This window comes from Setaria italica, chromosome I (genome assembly GCF_000263155.2).
Source record: "Setaria italica strain Yugu1 chromosome I, Setaria_italica_v2.0, whole genome shotgun sequence".
NCBI lineage: Eukaryota > Viridiplantae > Streptophyta > Magnoliopsida > Poales > Poaceae > Setaria > Setaria italica.
Genome location: NC_028450.1, coordinates 28,498,616 through 28,522,827, shown reverse-complemented (window position 1 = coordinate 28,522,827; position 24,212 = coordinate 28,498,616). Strand labels below are relative to the sequence as shown.

Below are 24,212 nucleotides of genomic sequence, written 5' to 3'. Positions count from 1 at the left end.
CGACGTATATCCACGAATCGGTGAAACGCGTTTGTCCCACGTGCACGTAGGGCTGAAGAAAATTCGGCTCGATTGACTTTTGTAACTAGCCGAGCTGAAGTTTTTGCTCATTTTATATGACGAGCAACGAGCCGCAGGAATTGTAGATAGACTACCTGTAATAGTTTTCTTTTCTCATCTGCGGCCACTTCGATCAAGCAGCCCGAAGGCCCAAACGTTAAGGCCCAAGAAGCTAGCTAACTAGTGCCCTTGCGAAGAACACATGCAGCCACGACGCGCCCGCCCGCACTCGAGCTCCCTCGTGCATCCGGCCGCCACCTCTGCCTCGACCCGCTCGCCAGTCCAGAGAAATGCTCAGCCCACCACACGCCGTCGTGCACTTCGAAGACGCCACCACCGCCAAGCTCCCGCACTCCGCGGCCGAGATCCACTTCGCCGCTGCATCCGAGCTCCACCACCATGCTGTCGCCTGAAACCACGCCGCCGCGACCGAAATCCACCACGCCGCCGCCAATATCCACCGCTCGGAGGAACGGGGCCCGGCACCGCTTGGACTCGGACCTGCTCGCGCTCCCATCACGGCAGCCGGCAGGTGGCCGCGGAACCGCAGTTGAAGGGGGGCGTGTCACGAGCCAAAACGAGCTGGCTCAAGTTACTGCCGAGCCGAGCTGAGCTGTGATTTTTGCTCGTTCCACTAACGAGCAGAGCCGAGCCAGCTCGTTATCTAAACGAGCTGGAGTGAGCCGAGCCAGCTCGACATGGCGCACGGCGTCTGCTGCCGTTCGTTTCCTTCCTCCCCGCGACCCATCTCCTCCCTTCGCTCCCCTGCCCTGCTGCAGCTTGAGTCCGGCTGGTGCGGCAGCACCCTCCCTTCCCACGACTTCTCTGTTCTCTCTCTCGGCCTCGATCTTCCTTTCCTAGCAGCGACGACAGGGCGAGTTGCCCTCGAGCGACGAGCACTTCGCCGGCGACGAACATCCGACAGGGATACGCCTGTCTATTCCCCTCCCTTCCCATCCTGCTGCGCGAAATCAAACACCCAAACCCCTAACATATGGTATTTGTATTCGGATCTGACCATGATTTTACCTACTAAATTCGATCTTTTTTGCAACAGTTATTCCTACACTGGGTCCGCCCCTGAGCACACTAGATATTCCTAATCATGTACTAGATGCCTAGATACATAGGAGGCAGCCTTTACATTCTAATCAGAAAGCAAGGGGAGCACACCAGATATTCCACCCCTTCTTTTTTTTTGTTCTGTCAGTACTAATGGCTCTATCTTGTTTCTTCTAGAAACACTAGATTTTTCAGAACATGGCATATGTAATTTGCTGGTGGATGCCATATATTTTATCATTCTTGTCTTCTATGCAAGAACAAGGTTGATCTTAACATATTTGGGCAACATTTTTTTGTTGACCCAAATGGGCAACATATTTTAGATACAACCACATAACTAAGGTTGGATGCCATAGAGAATGCCATATACTTTTATCATTCTTGTCTTCTATGCAAGGACAAGGTTTATCTTAACGTATTTGGGTGACATTTTTTTTTACCGAAATGGGCAACATATTTTAGATACAATCACATAACTTAGCTTTCAGTTAGATTTGACTAGCAATGATGGTTTGGAGACTGTATATGTCTATGCACATAAGGAAAATTTGTCCATAATATGACTCAGTGACTGGTACATCTATCGGCAACACATGAGTTATTTCAGAATGCATAAAGTAAAATTTTAAGACAATAAGTAGTTAATATCTTGTATGTTAGGGCCAAGCTTGAAGCAGTATGAAATTTGTTCAGTTGTATAATGTTTTGATTCTTTTGTTCGGTCTTCAGAGGGTGTTTATCTCCGTGGAATGACCATGTTCTTCATGTTGACTGTTTAGTCACTCTTATTCTTAACTGCTTAGCTGTTTACTTGGGTTCAGGTTTTATTTTAGATTCACACATTAATACATTATGACATTGTTCTCTAATTCTTATTTTGTTTTTTTCTGTTCCTTTTCCTCCCCTTCCATTCATTTAATGGAATATTGATAACTTGCAATTACACCAGCCCGCTCAATTATACTTCAGATATCATCTTCTTTGCCTGTCCTCTTTAACATACTCTTGTTGACGGTGCTATCGTATTCTTGATAACCTTCCGTACTGCCGATCTGAGCATACTACTATTTCTGCATTTGTTCCTCAACAGTCACTTGCTTCGTGGTTCCATTTTCCATTTGGATACCCATGGCTGAATCCATTTCGAGATTATTACATATATTTTGTATTGTTTCTGTTGTTTTTTCCCCTATCCATACATCATCACTTTGCTCCCCCAATATTGTTGGTTCCTGTGCTCTTTCCAAAGTTTTCTTGAAACTTTGAGCTTTGAAAGATGCCAAGGAGTACAGAAATGAGGAAGAAAAAGAGAAACATGCTGAGCTTCTTGCTCTTCCTCCTCATGGATCTGAAGTGTATGTTGGGGGCATCTTCTATGTATCTTCTGAAGATCTCAAAAGGCTATTTGAGTCGGTTGGAGAAGTTGTGGAAGTGAGTACTGCCTACTTTCTATGGGTTAGCTTCTGCATTTGTTTTCTTCTGCAATTCAGAATCTGTTTTTCCTGCAGGTGCGAATACGAGGAAAGGGGGATAACAAGCTGTATGCTTTTGTTAATTTCAGAACTAAAGAACTGGCTTTAAAGGCCATCCAAAAGTTGAACAATAAAGACCTAAGGGTTTGTCACTTGAACTCAGGGTCAATCTTCATGTTAGTCCACCAGTGATTTAACAGGTGCTGATTTCAGAAATATGTTTTCAATGATAAAATTGTTTTGTTGATATGAGTATAGACAATTGACATTAAAAACCATTTTATGGAAAATAATATCCTGGCGCCCATTTAAGTAATCAAGTCTATAAATTTGAAATCATGCCATCTCTCTTAACAGTAAAGTATGTCTCTAGAGAGCACCTTGAATTCATTGGCTGTACCTCGTATATAAATATGATTTTATTTTAGTGAACAAAATCCATGAACAGGACATGATGATAGCATTTCAAAGTAATAGAAGTTCCTATAAAAAGTGAAAAATCGAACAACCACACAAGACTTCTACTGACGACAGAAACAACATAATCAGCACAATTTTTTTTTTGTTGCAGGTATGTTCCATTAGCTTGGCCTGGCAACATCCCCCACGGTCAGTAACAATTGCAAATCCCACATCATATCACTTCATGCTTCTTACTTGAGGCAGTGAGCTGCAGTGAATTTGTTATCATCTATGTTTTCACTTTTGAGTGACTAAATAGATGAATTGGACGATGCTAAATTCGCCAGACACCTAAGAGCATAACAAAGGGGTTATTCTTATTCTGAAAGCATGTAACTTTTGCAAAAGGTTTTCATCAGTTCCCCTACTCTCTTCAACTGCATAATCTGCATCTACGGATCTCCCCCACAGCTGTTCCTAAAACATGACAATAGCGCAAAACAATGGCACAATGGGAGCATGCGAGAATCATGACTGTGTACTATATGGTAAACTGGAAATGAATACACATAAGTACTCCCTCCGTTCTTAAATTATGACGTTTAGGACAAGCAAATTAGTTCAACTAGCTTGTCCTAAAAGTCATATATTTAAGGACGGAGGTAGTATGTGACTGTATTATTCCACTTGATCAATAGAAGCCACAAACCCACAAGCTCCAGTCTAGTCAAACCCCCATGAGATGGAAATCGCACAGAAACTGGTTGCAATGGTTGAAAACTTGAAGTGCAACTGGAACCGTGAAGCCAGTGGGCTGTGGCGGTGAACCATGCAACTGCAATGAGTCTGGTAGAGCAGGAGTGCAGGACACCAATGCAATTGTTGTTGGCTTCATGCGAGATGGAAAAAATGCAAATCTTGTAATGGACTGGATCAGCAAATTTCAGTATAGAGAAAAAGGCTCACCATTCTTCCAAATCTATGGGCAGGTACATTCATTCCTAATAATGTCACCAAACAAGCAAAAGTAACCCTCGATGAGGTTCTGTAAGCATAACAGATGACCTTACACTTTTCCAACAAATATGCAGTAATGATACATATCAAACATACATACTGATGGCCCGTCAGACAAGACAATAAAATTTCAATCCATTCATCACTACATTTTCAATCCATTCATTACTACATCCAAACTCATTTGGTAGATCAATCCGTATAGTGTGCTAAAAAAAAATCAATAAAGGAACACTTAAAATGTTTGGCTTGGTGATGAAATAATGGATAACAATCAGTCTATCACCCGTGTGGCTTCCATAGTAAGGTCAAATAGATTAGAACAAACTGAGAACCCTGAGAACTGACTACAGGAACAGAACAGCTGATGGCAAGCAAAACAGCTTGGCAAACAGTTGGGTAGGAATCTCTACTAAGACTCTGTTCCAATCAGCAACAATTCAACCCAGTCATATACAGCATAAAACACATACATCAATTCCAATAAGATTGCAAACTAGCTGGTTTAATTTATAACTGGAGGATCACCAGTAGCAAGGTGTAACATCAGGACGGTAAATAACATACATCAGTACCTGACGACAAATAACATACTGTACAGGACGATAAAAACATGGGAATCACTGACGATACACTTAGGTTTGGGTAGCTGGATCTTGCACAAACAGACTACTTCACCCCCTTTTGCTTCATTCACTAGTTGTCTTCGTTGTCAGTGACCTCGACCTCTGTATAGTCCTCAGCATAGTCCCTTTTCTCGAACTGCTTGATGAGGGCTTGCTCGTACTCCAGGACCTTGTCAGCGATAGCCTTTCGCTTGGCATAGAATTCGCGGATTTCCTGAGAAAACGTGGCCAGCTTCTCTTCAGGGAAACCATCGAGGGGCTTGTGGGGCTTTGCGATCATGAACTCGATGAGCTCCTTCGTCACCGGCGTCGTGATCACCTTCTTCCTCTTCTTTCCGGCGGACGGCAGGGGCTCCTCCGCCGCCGTGCGCTTCATGAGAGCCTTCGCCTCCCTCTTCAGCCTCAGGATCTCGGACTGCTCCTTTGCCCTTGCTTGATCTTCAACAGCCGGGCAGATCGGCGCAGCGATCGAGCTCCCGGGTCTCCCTCCTTGCACTTGGCACTGCCCGCCATCGAGCCGAGCCCCAACATCCTCGCTCTCGAAACAGAAGCACCAACCTCTCTGCCTCTCAAGATCTGGGTGGGGATCTGCCTCGCCCGGTGGAAGGATGGCAACGCCGGCACCCGGATGAGCCGCGCCGTCCAGGGCGGCGGCACGTGGCACGGCTCGGGGAAGCGGATCGCCGTCAGCCGCCACGGGTACCGCCAGACCTTCGAGTACCGCATCCCCTGACGGCGGCAAGAGCGCCTGGCTCATGGAGGAGTTCGGAAGCAGCCTGCCCGAGGCCACCGGAGCCAAGGGCGTCAAGGTGCTCTGCAGGGTGCACCGCACGCCAAGGGCGGCGGCGGACGACGAAGCCAACGAGGAACGCCAAGAAACCGACGACGTCCAGTTCCGGTCGTCCATGAGGCGGCGAGGCACGCTGCGCCAGGAGCACGGCTTCGCCGCCGCAGATTACTGGACGGCGGCAGCGACGGCGCCGCCCGACGTTGGGTGCTCCTATGCCAGCACGCCGCCGACTGCGTTGGTGAATGCGGCGGCACCAACCACCTGGCAGCAGCAGCCCACGATGGAACAAGGTGGCCAGTTACCACTGTGCCAGCGTCAATGGCGGCGTATACGTGAAGGACGAGCCATAGCCATTGGAGGTGCTTCCTCCAGATGTGGGATGGCAGCAATTTGTAGAGATGGGTTGTAGCTTTGATTATGCCACTGAAGGTGCGCGTCTGAACGACGAATTGATGCATAACACCACCTCATGTCCAAAGCCAAGCTACGGTGCAGTACTGCAGTGTAAGAGAACGATGGTCCTATGGGCGAAACGAGAGCAAGCTGATATATTGGGGGGATTGGGCATCCACTGCTGTAGAGTTTTGTAAAATTACAGTGGATCGCTGGCTAGTTTAGTGTCGATTCGATGATCCTTTTACAGATGCAACGTTTCTGATACAATGTACTAAACTTTAGTAGGATCACATCAGATGTTCGGATGCTAATTAGGAGGACTAATATGAGCTAATTACAAAACTAATTGCACAAATGGAGCCTACTTCACGAGACGGATCTATTAAGCCTAATTAATCTATCATTAGCAAATAGTTACTGTAGCATCACATTGTCAAATCATGGACTAATTAGACTTAATGGATTCGTCTCGCGAATTAGACTCCATCCGTGCAATTAGTTTTGTAATTAGACTATATTTAATACTCCTAATTAGTATCAAACATCCGATATGACAGGTGCTAAATTTTAGCAGCTTGTGTCCAAACAGGCCCTTATTATGTCCTCAACTTTAAGGATTCGTTCGGCTCTGTTCAGCCATGGATGGTGACAACAAACAATTATCAGTGCTGCACCACACACTAAATTGAACTTTGCTCAGTCCAGTAAACGTTTTCTTTCTTAGAACAAAGTAATTGTACTTCGATTAGTCAAGAACATTGTTTCCGTGACCCATGTACAAAAATAGAGTGCATTGTGTTCATCACCAATCACCATCTCTTTTTACATGTCAGCGACTACAAACATGACTGAAAACGAGCAATTGCATGACAAGGCACAGGACAATTTGTTAAAATTGAACATCGACAGTGGTTTGTAAATTATTCCAAACAGGACTCAAAATCTGCGGTGGGTCTCATGCATCCACTGCTGTTGGTTTTGTAGAATTACAGTGGATCGCTGACTAGCTTAGTCGTTGTGTCGATTGTCCATTACTGATGCAATTGTTTATGTTGCTATGTACTGGACTATGACTAGCATGTATTCAGCTCTGTTGGCCCATGGATGGTGTGGCAACAAAACAACTACGGGTGCTGCACGGACTGAACTTTGATTAGTCCAATATAACATACTGTACAAGACAATAAAAAACATGGGAATCACTATATTGCACAAACAGACTACTTGACTGTAACGCCCCGCATTTTCAGTACCAAGGTAAAAATGCCAGCTTAAGGATAATTACCCGAATAAGCAACGCTTTCTCGAATAATTATCCTAATCAGAGTGATGCAACAGAACAATAGTTAGGACTTTACATTATTCATTACATTCCATTGTAAAAGAGATAATAAATATTACTTAACACAAAAAGAATAGCAACTTTATTAGATTACACATCTAGTTGTCCTCTTTGTGCCTTTTTCAAAATCATTTACCTATAAGACCATCACCGGTTGTCTCCTTTTTATCTGAAGGGGGAGGGTTAATAGCAAGAGTGAGTACAAGTATATATAATAAATCGAATAAAATGCATGTCTAAATCATTTGTCATCTCTATTCTCCAACATAAATCATTTATCAAAATTGGTATATTTTAGAAAAAGAGTTATTAATAAACCTACTATTCACCCATATATAGTATGATAGAACCACCTATAGGTTCCGTAGCCTCCGTACTAGGAGGCATGACGTGAATCACGATTTAATCCTGCGCAGGTTTGTACCACTTTACCCATGGTTACCCGGACCAATTAGCCATCGCATTTCCTAGGTGCGACTCATGGTTAAAATGCCGAGCTTTCCCCATTTCTGTATATTATATATCCACATCTTAACCACATGTGCTAATATATGCGCCTGGTGCACTTCATCAGCACCTGAATGGGCATCGCCCAAACCTCTCCTATTCATAGGGAGTGTATAACAATGGGTACTAGACTCGTTTCAAACGAAGTCATGGTCGACATGCTAAAGATACAGCACACAAGATGAGTGAGAGGGGTTTAATCCTTAAGTTTATAGCGGTATGTAGAGAGAGCCCGACCCATCTCTAGTTCATCATCACATTCCATGAGCCCTCCCTACACACCATGTTCAACTATCATCCATCCACCATTATCCATCCCAAACCATCATCTCATTAGGTTTACTTTAGAAAATAGATTTTGATGCAAGTGTTTTAAAATGTTATCTTTTCAAAAGAAATCACTGTCCACATGACTTGCCTCGAATCACTGGAAGATGTTCAGCTCCGGACATCATGTAACGCTCTGCAATTTAACAGATTCATTCGAGATTAATTAAAGTGTAGAATACTCCTACACTGTGTTATGCTAGATCATTTATGTACTCTTGTGCAGATTTAGTGTCCTAGGGTCAAGTGCATGCAAGAGGCTACATGCTAATTTATCTAAAGCTACGAGTGCTAAATGAAATTAACTCACTTAATCTAGCTCTATAGTACAGCCTAGCATCCTTATCAAACTTTTAGCATATAATTATTTAGACTACCAAGGAATGGGCCTACAGGCCCTTAATCTAGCCCTTCCTCCCTGAAGCCACACACGCACAGCACATCACAGCTCTCCTCCTTCCTCTGCTTCTTCCCCACCTCACTCTCTCTGCTACCTACAGACATGGCGCCTCCTAATCTTCCACAGCGATGGGGGATCTCGGCACTGCTCACCTCCATGCTACTTCCTCTCCTACCCAGGTGCCATACACACCACTTTCCCCCTCCGATTAGACCCCTTGGTATTCTCTATCATATATGATATACCCTATCTTCGACGCTCAGTGCATGGGTGCTAGGCGGCGCCGACTCTGCTCAGGTGAGCGAGGTGAGTACATGTCCTACTGATCTGCACCTTCCCTCTTGCATTCCAACTATTTCCCCTCTACAGTCTAACTATTTGATTCCATTTCATGCTCTACATATACGTGCTGTGTTGTTGGCTTGTTGCCCTGTGATTGTTCTGTGAAATTGTGTAAGGGGAAACAGATGCTAAGAAAGGTAATGCACTGATGTGTGGAGGCAAAGTGCAGGTGAGCTAGTGATTTGCCACGGCATCATGCTTGCTTAAACGGACATGAGATTTGGGTTGGGAAATCACCTTTGCTCTTGTGACAGGTTCTGTCGCGGTCACGAGCACAAGCATGTGGCTGCGGCCGTTGCCTCGATCCTCCTGGTCAGCTCATCCCTCCAGCTTCCCCGCCATCCTTCTCCTCCTTTCCTCTCCCTCTCCTGGTGCTCTCTCGGATGTGTGGAGCTTGAGCTCATGGCTTCCTCCTGGCTCCTCTCCTTTTGTTCTTTTGTTTCCCCTCCTCTCTCCTGATGGTTTTCTAATGCTAATTGGCTGAGGAGGAATGAGAAGCTTCTGTTGGAACACATTCGGTGTATCTTGTGCTAGTTGGCCATGCCTGTGTTGGGTCCTGTTTAGTTGCCTGATTTTGGACAACCAAAATCACTGTACCAGCACTGTAGCATACTGTAGCGTTTCGTTTGTATTTGTGAATTATTGTTCAAATATGACTAATTAGGCTCAAAAGATTCGTCTCGCAAAGTACAACAAAACTATGCAATTAGTTTTTGATTTCGTCTACATTCAGTACTCCATGCATGTACCGCAAGTTTGATGTGATGGGGAATCTTCTTTTTACATAGTGTCAAAGTTAGGATTTTAGGGTAACTAAACAAGGCCTTGATCTCCTATAGGTCACCTGTTTGCACTGTTCTTGCCGTGGAGTGATTGGTTGGGAGGAAACGTGAGGCTTCTCATTGGCTGCCTGGCTAGGGACCTGTACTGCTACTACTACAAGCTGGCCGGGCAAGTGCTCCGCATCTTCTAAATGTTCATGGCCATTCTTCAAGTGTAGACTAAAGTATAGAGAGCTAGTGTGTTGGTATTTCTATTTGTATTACATACTGTCATGTAAATAGCTATGAAAGAACAGTGTGTAAGGTATTTGTAAGGCTACATTGATTCTGATAATATATTATTAATTCCAAGAATTAATGTCTTTATCTTTTTTTTTCTTTTGTAAAGCTGAAGCTATTTCTCGTTTGTTTTAGCTAATGAGCGTTAATTACTCCATTAACTATGATTAGTGTTTTGTTAAAAATTCGGGGTGTTACATTGACCCCCTTTGGTTCATTCCCTAGCTGTCTTCGTTGCCGGTGATCTTAACCTAGCCTCGTTATAGTCCTCGGCATAGCCTTTTTTATGGATCATTGTATGGAATGATGATTAGACTGTTACCTTCTTTTGCGCGCACATGGTTTACTACTTTGAGACCGGTCATTGTCATATTCAATTGAGTCATTTACTAGACAATGGTGCAGCCCTCCTCTTCTGTTAGATGAATTTTCTCAGGTATGTGCATGCTGTTCAGTGGCAAGATACACTTTAGCCTTATTGTGAAAAAGGGCCCTGTGTGTTACAATTTGTTCACCAGCTGTAGTATTTATAGGGTTCTATTAACTACTCCCTCCATCCCAAATTACTATTCGTTTTAAATTTTCCAGGTACATAATTTTTGCTACATATCTAGACATAATATACATCTATTGGATAAAAAAACTATATATTTAGAAAAGTTAAAATAAATAGTAATTTAGGATGGAGGGAGTAACACTTAACCTCTTTGAAAAACAACCTACCTATTAGTCTGTGACACAACTTAGCGGCATTAGATGCACACTAATTCATTTGGTTTTCAGTAATTGTTTCTTTTGGTGAAATCATGCAGTTAGATTTGGGTGGGATCTACATCCGTACAAGTAAATAATGTTATCTATTATATACTAAAGGGCCTAGCTTTCGAGCCTAATGGGCCCCACGTGGATCCACGTGGAACCTAGGTGGGACCTACACGCTATTTATTTAGGTGGAACCCACGCACATTCAGGAGGGACCCATGTGGGACCCACGTATGATCCAGGTGGGACCCGCATATATTGATTGGTGGGACCCACGGTTCTGCTAAAGGGCCAATTGTGGACCCACGTGGGACCCGCAAGCAGTCCAGGTGGGACCCTTGTGGGGCCCACGTACTCGAGACCCATGTGGGATCCACACACTATTTGGGTGGGACCCATACATATTATTTGGTGGGACCCACAGTTCTATGAGTGGGTCCCATGATCCTTAAAAAAATTATCAATGACGATTTTTTCCATTATTTGCAGTTATATTGTATGGAAAGTATACATATATTTAATTATTTCCTACATATAAAATAATAACTAAACTTTGTATACGACATTCACATGTGGTAGCCCTACTACTTTTTCAACTTTGCTTTCACTTCGTGAACTCGCAAAATATGATTGAATTATTCGATCATTGCTAATTTTTTACCTCTACAAAAATCAATAATTAATGTAAGCCAATCCGTCATCTATATCTACTAACACCCAACCTAAATCAAAAGTTACATGTACCTCCATATTAAAGTGTTTGGGATTGGTGCGCTCTGAGACTCTGAGCTACTACACCGGTTTTTAGCTTTTGGATTTGAGTCAATACATCGATGTGATGTTGTTTTTGACCGTAGTAGGAGCCAACATTTTTTCATTATTAATCTCTTTGGTATAGGCACGCATAGCGCGCCAATCTTGCTAGTTCCAATTGAAATCAGCATGGTCCTTCTAGCTCTATTATTGCCCCTTGCAACTAACTATATCTCTCTTTACAGGTTAAGGACGTACAAAAAGAAGGAGACGGGAATTGGTCTTGTCATACGCCTCCCTACCTGTTGCCCCCTGCGCCATGTCTTCGTTGAATGTACCAGAAGTTTGGGCATCAGTGAAGTCATGTGTAGGAAATGGTTGCTTTCCCTCACATCATTCCTCCGCAACCAGGTAATTTAGTTAATGTTCCCAAAGCAAAAACAAGAGGGTACTAGATATTAACTGGTGGCTTTTGACGCAATGACATGGAAAAGACGTTTGATCATATCTGTAAGGTTTCTGTTAGATAATAATGTGGTGCTCGCTGGTTGCTTCTCTGCAGAACGGCGCGATAGCAGAGGCGATCCGCACATGGAAGAGCAGTTTCAACAAGAGTTTGAGGGCGTAGAGGAGTGCCCAATCAGTTGCTGCATCCTCCGCACGAGCCACCACAGCCTTCCGCGGCTGGCGTGCAAGACCAACAAATCGCACATGCAGCTTTGTTGGCACCGTTTAATCATTCTTGATAGAAGTGGGGTGGGGTGAAACGAAGGGGAATGAATTTAAAATGAATTAATTTTTCCTCCAATCCCTCTCATTCCTAAACAATAATTATTGTAAGCCAATCATTAACTCTACGACAAAATATGATTGAACTAATTCTTCACGAACTCGCAAAATACCATTGAATTATTCAATCATTGCTAATTTTATTCTTTACCTCTACCAAAATCAATAATTAGTGTAAGCCAATCCATCGTCTATATCTACTAACACCCAAAATTAGTGAATTCTTAAACAAAAAGTTACATGTACCTCCGTATTAAAGTGTTTGGGATTGGTGCGCTCTCAGACTCTAAGCTACTATACATGAGCCACCATAGCCTTCCGTGGCTGGCGCTGTTTAATTATTCTTGATAGAAGTGAAGTGGAACGAAAGGGATTGAGTTAAAATGAACTAATTTTCCCTCCAATCCCTCGCATTCCACTTCAATCCACTATTATCTAAACAAGCTCTAAATGGTGTGTGTATGTGGTGTTCAGCATCTTAGACCCAAGCAGGCTTGGGACTTTTTGACCCCGTCCGTTATCTCTTGGTAGTGGAAGAGACCTCCCTAAATCTCGAAAAGAATGCAATTTTAATTTTATCCTAAGTCTAACAATTTAAGTTTGATCAAATTTATATAAAAATGTAAATGACTTATGATAGATACTAGATTAGATTTGTTATGAACCTATTGTATTATAAAAATTGATACTTTTTAAAAAATTAGTTAAACTGGGGATAGTTTGAGTTAGGAAAAAACTAGAATTGTATTTTTTATGGACGGAGGGAGTACAAGAGAGAGAAGTAATGTGTCCAGTTGTTAGGCTATTTTCATAAGAGTTTCATTCACATTAAAAAGAGTGTCATGTCAGTATTTTTGATAACGTGGTAAAGAGTTAATGAAGAGAGAGCTGAAATGAGTTTCATGATGATAAAATCATGTATACACGGTTTGTGTCTTGCATTAGTACGAAATTATTTCAACTATAAATTAAATTAAATGAAACAACCACGCACTCCGGAGCCCAGAAGTCATGTGCACGCTTGACGCGCGTTCACTAACGAACCAGTCCACCACGACAAGCGCCCGTGCTGCGGCCGGCAGGCGGTCGCCGAGCATCATCTTTCTTTCCAGTTTCCACCGTGCCCGAGGACCAAAGATGACAAGAACGGTCGCCGAGCAGCTTCCACAGCCTTTCACCTCCTCCGAACCGATCTTGACCGCCGGAACAGAATTTACCCCGAAGCTCGCTCTCCACTCGCGGACTCTGCTCTGCTGCCGAACGAAAACCTACCAGGCTACTACCACACAGAGACGAACAAACCGTCAAGCAAACCCGTGCCGTGCCTCTGTCGCGATCGCGACCGGCTCCACCGCCCACCGCGGCGGCGGGATCCACTCCACTCGCGCAAGATCCTACCGCCATCCCGCCCTGCCGCCGCGCGCCCGCGCCTCTGCGTCGCGTCGCGGTCCCGCCTCGCGGGCGGAGGAGGATGGAGCCCCGGAGCGCGACCGCGACGTCGCACTGGAGACTTTTCGGGTCGGGTGTCAGTGCCGGTGCGTCACGCGTGACATCGCGGAAACTCGCATCGCAGCTCGTTATCAGCATGCGAATGACACGGCTTCCGCGCGCCCCAAGCAATCGGATCCTTCGGCCCCACCGCCCTGGCAGTTTCCTCGCTTCGGCTTGCGTGCCAAGTCTCCGCGCCGCTGCTCTGCTCTCCTGCCTCGAGCCTATAAAAGCGCGGGAAGGCAACTCAAGCCTGCTCACAAACTCTCGTAGAGCGCGCAGCCAAGCTACGCCTACGACCAAGCTTCCTGAGTAAGACCCAACAGAGGATCAGAGATGGCGTCCATGATGGGAGGAGACTTCGTGGAGGCGTACGTGCTCAAGAACGCCTACAAGGAGAAGCTCCGGCGCATGGAGGCTGCCGAGGAGAAGAAGACCAGGCAGCAGGGCTCCGGGTCTGCGGAGAGGAAGGCCTCGGGAAGCAGAGGCGGCAGCAGGGAAGGAGGGCTGTTCGGGCTGATGAAGAAGAAGGTGCACCCCAAGGCGGCCGCGTCGAGCGAGGCCGACAGAGCTTCTTCTTGATCCAGCCGTCGGAACATCTGCTGCGCCACCATTGCCGGTCGAGTCGATCGGCCATGGTGAGGCGAACCAAGAATTGTTGAAAGATAGTATGGCTTGCTAGGATTTGCAGCCTTGTTCGTTCGTTCTTTCTTTCCTGACTGCCGAGCGTTTGTTACTCGCTTGATGATGTGAGTCATGCTGTTTCATTTGTTACTCAATGTAAGTTACGTGAATGGCAAAAAAAAAAAAGAATTGTAAAAGCTGCTTCCAAAAAAATTATGCTTGTCCCATGTGTTTTCTTCTTTACAACTCTTTCTTTTTCCTAAGCTTCTGGGTGTTCGTGTTTGTTCTTCATTGGCCAAACCAGAGTTATTCTTCAGCTGCAATGTTGTTTCTCTTACTGACATGCGACGGAAATCATATACGGTCCTTGGATACAGTATCCTAAAGAATTTTAGGACTCCACTTTTAACATACTTTTAGGACATATGTATTCAAACATGAGTCCTACTTAGGAGGGTCATTTTCATATGGAGGGCCAAGAGGTACTAATGGATCCTTTTTCTCCTAAAAGTGGTCCCCAAACCTCCATTTACCCCTGTTGCCCTCCCCAAGCATTTAATAATGTGAACAGTGCAGGGGTATTTAGAGAAGTAATTGGGGTAAAAAAGTCATTTTGCCTCTAACATTCTAAGGATTAGGATTCCATCCAAACAACCCTCTCCTAAATTTAGGACTACCAATTTATGGATTGTTTAGGACAATTCTAAACTTTAGGAATTTGTATCAAACAGAACCTTAATTAATTAATCTAGTGTCACGGTGATTGAACTTTCTGTTGGCTCCGACAAGCACGCTGAAATGGCATGGCCTCTGTCTACACTCTGTTTTGACCAATACAGAAGAGCCAGCGAACGACGGATGATATCAGCTAGCTAAATTATGTTCAGGCCGGCTTGGGACCAGAAGGGACGGCGGCTTCTTCCATAACACTACTGCAAGCTTCCATTTCCACGCCGGCCAAGTGGAGCATGAAAAAGGTGTTGCTTCCCTTTCATCAAACTGGAAGCCATCTCTATCCCTTGCATTACACTACATTACACACACGACGACACGCCTCGAACCATGGCTGGATTCGTCACGCGTGACCTTAATCCGGAGCCGAGTTCTGAGCTAGTAATACTATAAGCTGTGGACGCGGTGAAGACGTGTGTGCTCATCCCGACCGTCCGTTCTGGAAATGCTGATGCAACCCTGATGATGATACATTCGTACTTGGACATCGAGAATGTGTATGCGTTGACATAAGCGATAATGTTAGGCAGCCGCGGCTGGGAGCAAAATTCAGACGAGGACTCCGTGACATGTTTTAAGGGCCATAATGGATGGATAAGATAGAAGGGAAAGGTCTATGTCAATCGTACATGGAGCCAAGCTCCATCAATCATTTCCACTTTCGTACGTACATCTATGAGTCCACCAGAAGGTTTGGACAATCCGTTAGAAAAAAGCTAAGCAAGGGGGCTGGACACCGAGACGCATCTGATAAGGAGACCATGGTGCAGGATAGCGTAGTCTATATGGAAAGACAGGAATTAGTTGAGAATTAGGAAAGTACTCGTTGTAACAAGAGTAGAACTCCTCTAGTCGTGTCCGACTAATATTCTTGTAACCAACCGACATGTAACCCTGCCCCTAGCAATACAAGGTGAGGCAGGGACCTCCTCCAAAGCAATTCAATCCAACCAACACATAGGACGTAGGGTATTACGCAATCTAGCGACCCGAACCTGTCTAAATCGTGTGTCTGCGTTTACTTCTTGATCTCGACGAGCCCCACTAACCAAAACCTACCTCGGACACCCCCTTGGTAGGTTGCCGGATTTAAACACCGACGTCCACAAAACCAAGACTCCAATGATCTTCATGAAACTGAACATTGCCAAGGCTTTTGACAATGCTCGCTGGGAATACATGTTGGAGGTCATGGAACGGCTCGGTTTTGGCCAACGCTGGCGCAACGTCATCTCCCTGATCTGGTCCACCACATCATCACGCATTCTGCTCAATGGCGAACCAGGACAAGCGAACCAGGACATCATCGCCGTTGCTCTTCATTCTTGCCATGGATCCCCTTCAGCGGATTCTTAACAAGGCCAAAGCACATTGGGGCTGATCCAATCAAATTAAGGACAAGCCAATACGCTGATGATGCAGCAATATTCATTCGGCCTTCTGAACAGGACATGAACAACTTGCTGTGCATCCTTAACAACTTTGGACAGGCAACAGGTCTATTCACCAACATGCACAAATCTGAAATGTACCCCATCCAATATGACGGCATAGATCTTGCAACGGTTACAACAGCCTTTCTAGGGAAGAACTGTCAGTTCCGATGCCGGTATTTGGGACTACCGCTGCATGTCGGATGCACAAGAAGGGCAGATGGACAGACTCTCATTGACAAGATCGGCGCTAGGCTACCAGGATGGAAAGGGCGCCTCCTCGCAAAAGCTGGCTGACTAACTTTAGTTACCTCGGTGTTTTCCTCCATCCCAACATACCACATCACTGTCTTTCCGCTCTCCAAGTGGGCAATCAAGCGCATTGATCGTATCCGACGCAACTTCCTTAGGCGCAGGGAGGAGAACGCAAAGGGAGGCCATTCTCAGGTGAACTGGCGACGGGTTTGTCGCCCCAAGAAATTAGGAGGTCTAGGCATCCCGGATCTGAACAGCTTTGCACGGGCACTGAGACTTCGTTGGCTATGGCTCAAATGGATAGACAGTGACAGACCTCGGTCAGGTTTCCACCTCAGGGGATGTTTGGTAGGGGATGTTTGGATAAAGGGGCTAAAGTCATACGGATGTTCGGATATTAATTAGGAGGATTAAATATGAACTGATTATAAAACTAATTGCAGAACTCCTAGGTTAATTCACGAGATGAAGTTATTAAGCCCAATTAATCCATCATTAGCAAATGGTTACTGTAACACACATTGTCAAATCATGGACTAATTAGGCTTAATAGATCCGTCTCATAAATTAGACTCCATCTGTATAATTAGTTTTATAATTAGATTATACTTAATACTTCTAATTAGTATCTAAATATGCGATGTGACAGAGCTAAACTTTAACCCCTGGAACCAAACACCACCTTAAGACGTCCCAGGTTGAGGAAGAACTATTCAGAACTTGCACATCTATCACCGTGGGTGACGGGGCCAGAACTTGTTTCTGGAAAGATCGTTGGCTACACGGCCAAACCCCAAAGGACATCGCACCACTGTGTTTCGCTTTGGCATGGCGGAAAAATCAGACGGTCGTTGCAAGTCTACAACAGAACAATTGGATGCGAGGGCTCAAGCGTATCTCCACAAGAGAGGAACTCCATCAGTTCGTTCACCTCTGGCACCAACTGCAATCTGTGCAGCTTACATCAGAACCTGACCAAATTAAGGCCCTGTTTGGAGCATGGCAGATTATGTGAATCCAGAATCTGGAATCCAGAGTGGCTCCAAACAGGTCAAATTTTGGTGCAGATTCCAGAAGCCAATTTTCCAAATTCTATGAATCCCAGAATCTGCTAAAGGCTTGATTCCACCAGCTTCTGCACATGAAAATTACTAATTTACCTCTCTTCTGATATTGAGCAACAGGTTGGCTATGAAATGGTAGCAAGGGCAAAAAAGTCATGTATGCAACAAATAGCTATAAAATCAGATTTTGGAGTCTAGGAATCCAAACAATTCCATCCAGATTTTGCCCAAAATCCAGATTTTGGAAATCCATCCAAAATCCAGATTTTTAGAATCCAAAATCGGATCCAAACGATGCCTAAGTGGCGCTTCACGGCAAACAGCACCTACACCTCCCGCTCGGCATATGAGGTGCAGTTTCGAGGCTCTCACCCTAACTACAAATGGGACACAGTCTGGAAGTTGAAGGTTGAGAACAAATGCAAATTTTTCCTTTGGCTGCTCCTCCAACGAAAGCTCCTGACCATGGACAGAATCCTCAAGCGTGGTGGCCAGGCCAACCCTGTATGCCAGTTATGCAGGACAAGAAATGAATCAATGCCACACATGGCCGCGAACTGCTCCTACTCTAAATCAGTTTGGACACAGATTGCACACCTAACAGGACAACAAGATCTCACACAACTAGGGCAAATCACGAATCTGGAGGTCTGGTGGTCAAGCATGATGAGTACATCTGTTGAAAGAAACCAGATCATCACCTACACCATCTGGAACATATGGAAAGAACGTTGCCGGCGAGTCTATAATAACAAAGCGCTCACACCTCTCCAGCTTGCTAGCCTGATCCAACATGATGTTGCTGCGCTACAATTAGCACGAATGCTCCCGGAGTAGTACTTTTAAAATGTTGCTTATCGGACCGGCTCATGTACCTTGGGCCGGCAGTTTTCCTTTTACCTCCTTAGGCCTGGCACTTTGTCTAGTCTGAAATGGCAGAGCACCTGCCAGAATTCCTAAAAAAAAAAGGTCTCTGTGACCTGTGACAAGTTCCATTCTATCCACCGTGCCCCGAGGACCAAGAACCTGAAGTGCGCCGTGCGGAGCGGAGCACACCTTCCACCGCGTTTCTCCGCCACCGGAACGAACGATCCAACGGGAGTGGCTCGCGAGTCGCGACGGCAGAGGAGGCTGGAGAGCCGACCCGGTGCTTGATCCGGAGACGGAGACGGAGCGCGACCGCGGCGTTGCACGGGGGGAGAGGCTTGTGCGCGGTACGGGCACGGTGCCAGTGCGTCACGCGTGACGTGCGCGCGCGCCCCAAGCAACCGAGCTTGCAGTCTTCGTACCGTCCCCTTGTCAGTTTCCTCGCTCCTGCTTGCTCACGTGCCAAGTCTACGCTACGCCCCTGCTCCTCACACTGCAGCCTGCTATGGGCCTGTTTGGTAAGAAGGTGTTAAAGTTTAACATCCGTCACATCGGATGTTTGGATGCTAATTAGAAGTATTAAACATGGATTAATTACAAAACTAATTGCACAGATGGAGTATAATTCGCGAGATGAATCTATTAAGCCTAATTAGTCCATGATTTGATAATGTGATGCTACAGTAACCATTTACTAATCATGGATTAATTAGGCTTAATAGATTCGTCTCGCGAATTAGCACAGGGTTCTGCAATTAGTTTTATAATTAGCTCATATTTAGTTCTCCTAATTAGCATCCGAACATCCGATGTGACACTGTTAAAGTTTAACACCTCTTATCCAAACACCCCTACGTAAAAGAGCTAGCGGGCACGCGCCTCAAGCCTGCTCACACGGCTCAAGGCGAGCGCGAACTCGTGCTACGCCAGCTGGCAGCTTGTTGTACACACTTGAGCAGAGGAGATCGATCGAAGAAGAAAGAATCCCCGGTTCAGTTGTTGCAGAGGAAGAGTAGTCTGCATGCGATGGCGTCCATGATGGGAGGGGACTTCGTGGAGGCCTACGTGCTCAGGAACGCCTGCAAGGAGAAGCTGCGGCGCATGAAGGCCGCCGAGGAGAGGAAGAGAAAGGGGGGCTCCGGCGAGAAGAAGGACGCCACGAGCAGCGGCGGCAGCGGCAGCGGCAGCGGCAGCGGCAGCGGCAGGGGAGGAGGGCTGTTCGGGCTCGTCAAGAAGAAGGTGCATCCCAAAGCGGCCGCGTCGAGTGAGACCACCGTAGGAGCTTCTGCCTGATGGATTCAGGCATTCAGCTGTGCGCGCATCTGCAGCCGCCATTGCCGATCGATCAACCGGTCGTCGTGAGACGAAGCACGTATACTATCTACATTCTACTAGTTTGGTCAGCAGCAGCAGCAGCAGTATATAACTTGTTCTTTCCTTCTTTTTTTGTTCTTTCTTTCTTGATAATCGAGCGTCTAACTCGCTTGATGACGATCATGTTGTTTCACTTGTTACTCACCGTGGTTACGGGAAACGACAGACAGAAATGCGTAGAAATTCCTTCCTAATTAAAGTCCTTACAACTCTTTCCGAGCTCTCCAGTCTACAGTACATGCTGTGACTTGTGTGTATGTCTTGTTTCTTCTTCATTCCACTTCAGGCTTCAGCTAGAATGTTGTTTACTCGTTTGCCTTCCTGGCTTACGACGATTAGAACATGTTTTATGTAACGTGCAAGTTAAGTACACTTAATCTCAAGGTGATCCTCTTAAAAAAAATATATGTCAAGGTGATCATCAGGCCTTGTTGGACTCGGGTACAAAGAGGAGCCAGCAAACATACTCGCCTACACTCTTCTTTCCTCTCTTTTTTCCTATTATATTACCTCACACCTTATGAAGATATTGAAGCAAAAATGAAAGCGTCTGGTTCTCATCAATTGGATATGGAGCTAGTATTAGGTAGAAACAGATACGGTACTGCTAGTTGCAGGCTTGCAGCTCGGCAATTATCAGTTCAAAAACCGGGCATATTGTTACATCTTTGCCAGACTTCGCGTTTGCTATATCAGCCGACGCTACCACCTCACGCACCTTTGCCCTCTGTAAGCTTCCATATTTGTGCCGGTCAACGGGGCCGAACTCAGCCCAACGAACAGTTAACCATCGCTCCATTCGTCACGCGTGACGTGACCTCCGCCGGCGCCAAGCCTGCGCGAGTAACGAAAGCTTGTGGACGCCATCCAGACGCGCTCTCTCAATCGATCGCATTTTCTTCCCTGTGCCGGCTGACATTGCGTCGTCCACTGCACCCACCAACCAGAGTGAACAAAGGAAGCGCACGTACGGCCGGCCGCCGCATTGGGCACCCAAAAAGTCGCCACAGCTGACGCTGCTTTGCTTGTCCAGGTTTCGCAACCGGTATGCTGGCAGATCCCCGATCTGCACACCATGCTCTCATGCTGAACCCTACTTGCTTGTCGAGTCGGTCGGCATCAGCAAGGTTTGGTAGTTGCAAACTGAAACCGAAAGTCAGAGGAGGAGGATTCAGCAACATGTCAAAGGCACGGATAGGAGAACCGGATCCTCCCAGTCCCAGCTGTCGCGTCGGGGAGCCGTGCCGTGAGGGCCTTTGCAACAATTTTTTTTTCTTTTCAAGGTCAGTGGGAGTGCAGCTGTGCAAGGTACAGGTGTGTCCACTGGAAAAGGAAACCAGAAAACAGGGAAGAACAGCCGCCTCCGCAATGAAGTACATGATCAGAAACATGCCAACAGAAGCTTATAATCGATCACTGTACATTAACCATGCCGATTGTATGACTATACACAGGTTCCCATCAGTTAACTTACACATTTCTGAATACCTGTAATGACACAGGTTTCCAGCAGCTGAGTCAACTTATACATATCTGAAAACCTGTAATTGTTCTCTCGCCACGGCTCCATGTCAAATTAAAGCCCTTCTCCACACACACACACACACACAAGGGGGAAAAATTATATGTTTGCTAGCTAAAACGATAGCCCCATAGTATGACATCTAGGCCAAACATATGCTCTACAGGGGTAAATGTTGATCATCATCTTAAACATCAAGAACCTGGCAGCTAACAAGCTCAGCCGTCCCAAAGTTCCTGGAAGCCACGGGGGTCCATAGCACATTTTCTTCGGATGCCCTGTTGTCTGCGCTATTCTGCACCACAGCCTGCATAACTTGAAGAGTATTGTTCGCCACCTTTGTTATGACGTGGAGCCTTCCACGGAGGCCAGCGAGTAAATAAGGGGCCTCTGCATCAGTGAAATCATTAACCGGAACCTGTGGCGTGATAGCTACCCATGTGTCCTCCTCAGAGTTGTATCTTTTTATCTGGCCGCTATCCAAAGAGCTGGAAGGCTCCAAGGTATAAAGTTTATCATCGATCACGATACCCAGTTTCGTGCCTGCCTGCCTTGCTGGCCATCCATCGCCGAGACCATCTGGCATCGTTGACCAAGAGTTCAGTTCCGGGTCATAGATCTCGCCACCGATGTCAAAAAAAAATGGCCACGAGTACAAGCTCTGAGGAACATATAGTTTACCCTTGTAGGGTGCCATTCCTGTGGCAATAGGCTTCAGCACATCAGCCAAGAAAGCTGTGGGGAGTACCTGTGCTTTCGCGAAAGGCATTTCTGGTAGCTCGCTCCACAGTCCAGTTTTTGGATCAAACACCTCAGCTGAACGCAGGGGAAGCAAGCCATTCCGACCCCTGCTGACTCCACCAACTACATATAACTTGCCATTCAAGAATGTTGCCTTGCAGAAAGCCCGGCCAGTCATCATTGGGCTTGCTTCCTCCCACAAATTGAGAAAAGGATCATATCTCCATACGCAGTTCAGGGCAACAGCTTTGGAAAACCCCCCAACGACATACAAGGAACCATCAGCAACACCCACTGAGCAACCACAAAAGGGCATTTGGTCCAAACCATTCCTGCGCCAGAACCAGCTCCTCACGAAATCAGCAATCCTAATGCTTGAGCCCACAACATTCCACATCCGGAACCCAGAAGATCCCGTCCTATTCGATTCCTCCTCATTGACGAAAGAAGGCATCGGTGGCAATCTCTGCCATTTCTGAAACAATGGATCGAGGGCATACCAATCGAGCTTATTTGCCTCAACTTTGCTCAGGATATACAACCATTCTTCAGTTACACCAAGCTCTCTCCTCAGCTGGGAAAGTTCATGACTGGTGATTGCTGCCTTCCAAGCTCTGCAAACCATCTTCAAATTTAGGTAATGAATCAGTGGTAACCTTGCCAGAATTTGGAACGACAGCTCATCAGGAAGGGTCGGAATGATCCTCCGGTTCATCCCATACTCATAAGCAGATACCTTCACCCTCTTATTAGGATCTGTTCCAGATGTTTCATGCCGATCCATGGACTTAGCAGTAGCACTACCTGTAGCACTTAGAATGGAGCCCATCTCAACTTCTTTTCTTCAAATTCAATAATTGATGCAGTTTTACATCTCTAATCCATCAATAAACGCTGAACCTGGGTTTGGAAAATAGGAATTGTATGAGCTTCATCACAAATCTGAGAACATAGTAGCGCATATCTATAGGTAGTAAGAAGCCATCAACATTTTCAGCACCATAAACAAGACTTCCAATGAAGTGAGCAAATACTTGGAAATGAGCACATTCTGCAAACCTTTTTTTTTTGTGAAAGGCAGCAGCATTCAAGTGCAATGTGTTTAAGGATCCGACAGTCGATTGTACAATCGGCATGCAGCCCTAAGCACACTAGGTCATTATTGAGACAATGAGTGGCAAATCCCCCACACACTAATGAACAAGAATGAGCTTGTAACCATATGGAATTTTGGCTTTGGCAACATTGAAAGAAGAATCAATAACATACATCGAGGTTGGATAGTCTAGCACAGATCTCTTTCTTTCTGTCTGGTATCGAACAAACTGTTATTTCCGTTGATGAAATGGAAATGGGAGATGCCCTCTTCTCAAAAAAAAATAATAATAATCATAACATACATAGTAACATATGCTATTTTATTGTCTAATTTTACTGGTACCTAACGACTCCAATGCCAAAAACCTCATACAAGACCATGAATTCAATCCCCAAATCCCGAAAAATCCCATCCGCGGTTCCAGAGTTCAGACCATGGAATTGACAGCAAAGGGTTTCCAAATTGACAGAGCACGGCACGTGTAACGTGTTCTGCCAGTACCGATTCAGCCCTCAAGGCCTGAACTCCTCACAAAATCCAAACCTAAACACGGCGGCTAATTCCTCGATCCCATAAGAAATTAGGGCCGGGCTTACCGTGAAACGCCAGCGCGGATCTCCGATGGGGGCTTGAGGAGCAGAGCAGGGGAGGGCGAGCGTCCAGGAGCAGACGATCCAGGGGTAGCCCCGCGGCCTTGGGCGAGCGCTCGCCGCGTCGCCGTGTCGGCAGGCAATGAGGCCAAGGGGGGCGGGTTGGTGGAACCCAGGAAGGCCAGGAGAGGAGAGGTCGTGGAGGGCCGGACGGGAATACGAATCCCGCCCGTCCCGTCCGCCTTTGCGTGCGAACGGCGCCTTGCCCCGACACGGAGACGGAGTCAGTCACGGATTCCATCTGACGGTGCG

At 45.9% G+C, this 24,212-nt stretch overlaps 3 protein-coding genes and 2 long non-coding RNA genes across 5 annotated transcripts; 3 read left to right on the top strand and 2 right to left on the bottom strand.

Annotated features, from left to right (window-relative positions):
* Window positions 1-8,095: 8,095 nt before the first annotated feature.
* LOC101763419 lies at window positions 8,096-9,392 on the bottom strand. The gene is made up of 2 exons (XR_001393231.2): window positions 8,984-9,392; window positions 8,096-8,140 (listed from the first exon to the last, which is right to left on the bottom strand). It is a non-coding gene; the product is annotated as an uncharacterized LOC101763419 (long non-coding RNA).
* On the top strand, window positions 8,169-9,879 carry LOC111256812. Its single transcript, XR_002677084.1, has 3 exons — window positions 8,169-8,915; window positions 9,001-9,058; window positions 9,586-9,879. It is a non-coding gene; the product is annotated as an uncharacterized LOC111256812 (long non-coding RNA).
* Window positions 9,880-13,849: 3,970 nt separating this feature from the next.
* Window positions 13,850-14,469, top strand: LOC101763013. The gene has a single exon (XM_004952809.3). The coding sequence runs from the start codon at window positions 13,936-13,938 to the stop codon at window positions 14,179-14,181; it is 246 nt and encodes an 81-aa protein (XP_004952866.1). The 5' UTR covers window positions 13,850-13,935; the 3' UTR covers window positions 14,182-14,469.
* A 5,047-nt stretch (window positions 14,470-19,516) lies between these two features.
* On the top strand, window positions 19,517-20,162 carry LOC101758707. The gene has a single exon (XM_004954964.2). The coding sequence runs from the start codon at window positions 19,601-19,603 to the stop codon at window positions 19,865-19,867; it is 267 nt and encodes an 88-aa protein (XP_004955021.1). The 5' UTR covers window positions 19,517-19,600; the 3' UTR covers window positions 19,868-20,162.
* A 1,183-nt stretch (window positions 20,163-21,345) lies between these two features.
* Window positions 21,346-24,080, bottom strand: LOC101762604 (F-box/kelch-repeat protein At1g22040). The gene is made up of 2 exons (XM_004952808.4): window positions 23,907-24,080; window positions 21,346-23,111 (listed from the first exon to the last, which is right to left on the bottom strand). The coding sequence occupies exon 2, from the start codon at window positions 23,038-23,040 to the stop codon at window positions 21,658-21,660; it is 1,383 nt and encodes a 460-aa protein (XP_004952865.1). The 5' UTR covers window positions 23,041-23,111; window positions 23,907-24,080; the 3' UTR covers window positions 21,346-21,657.
* Window positions 24,081-24,212: the final 132 nt, after the last annotated feature.

Coding starts and splice junctions, on each gene's coding strand:
- LOC101758707 (XM_004954964.2), top strand. CDS start 19,601: ATGGCGTCCATGATGGGAGGGGACTTCGTGGAGGCCTACGTGCTCAGG.
- LOC101762604 (XM_004952808.4), bottom strand. CDS start 23,040: ATGGGCTCCATTCTAAGTGCTACAGGTAGTGCTACTGCTAAGTCCATG.
- LOC101763013 (XM_004952809.3), top strand. CDS start 13,936: ATGGCGTCCATGATGGGAGGAGACTTCGTGGAGGCGTACGTGCTCAAG.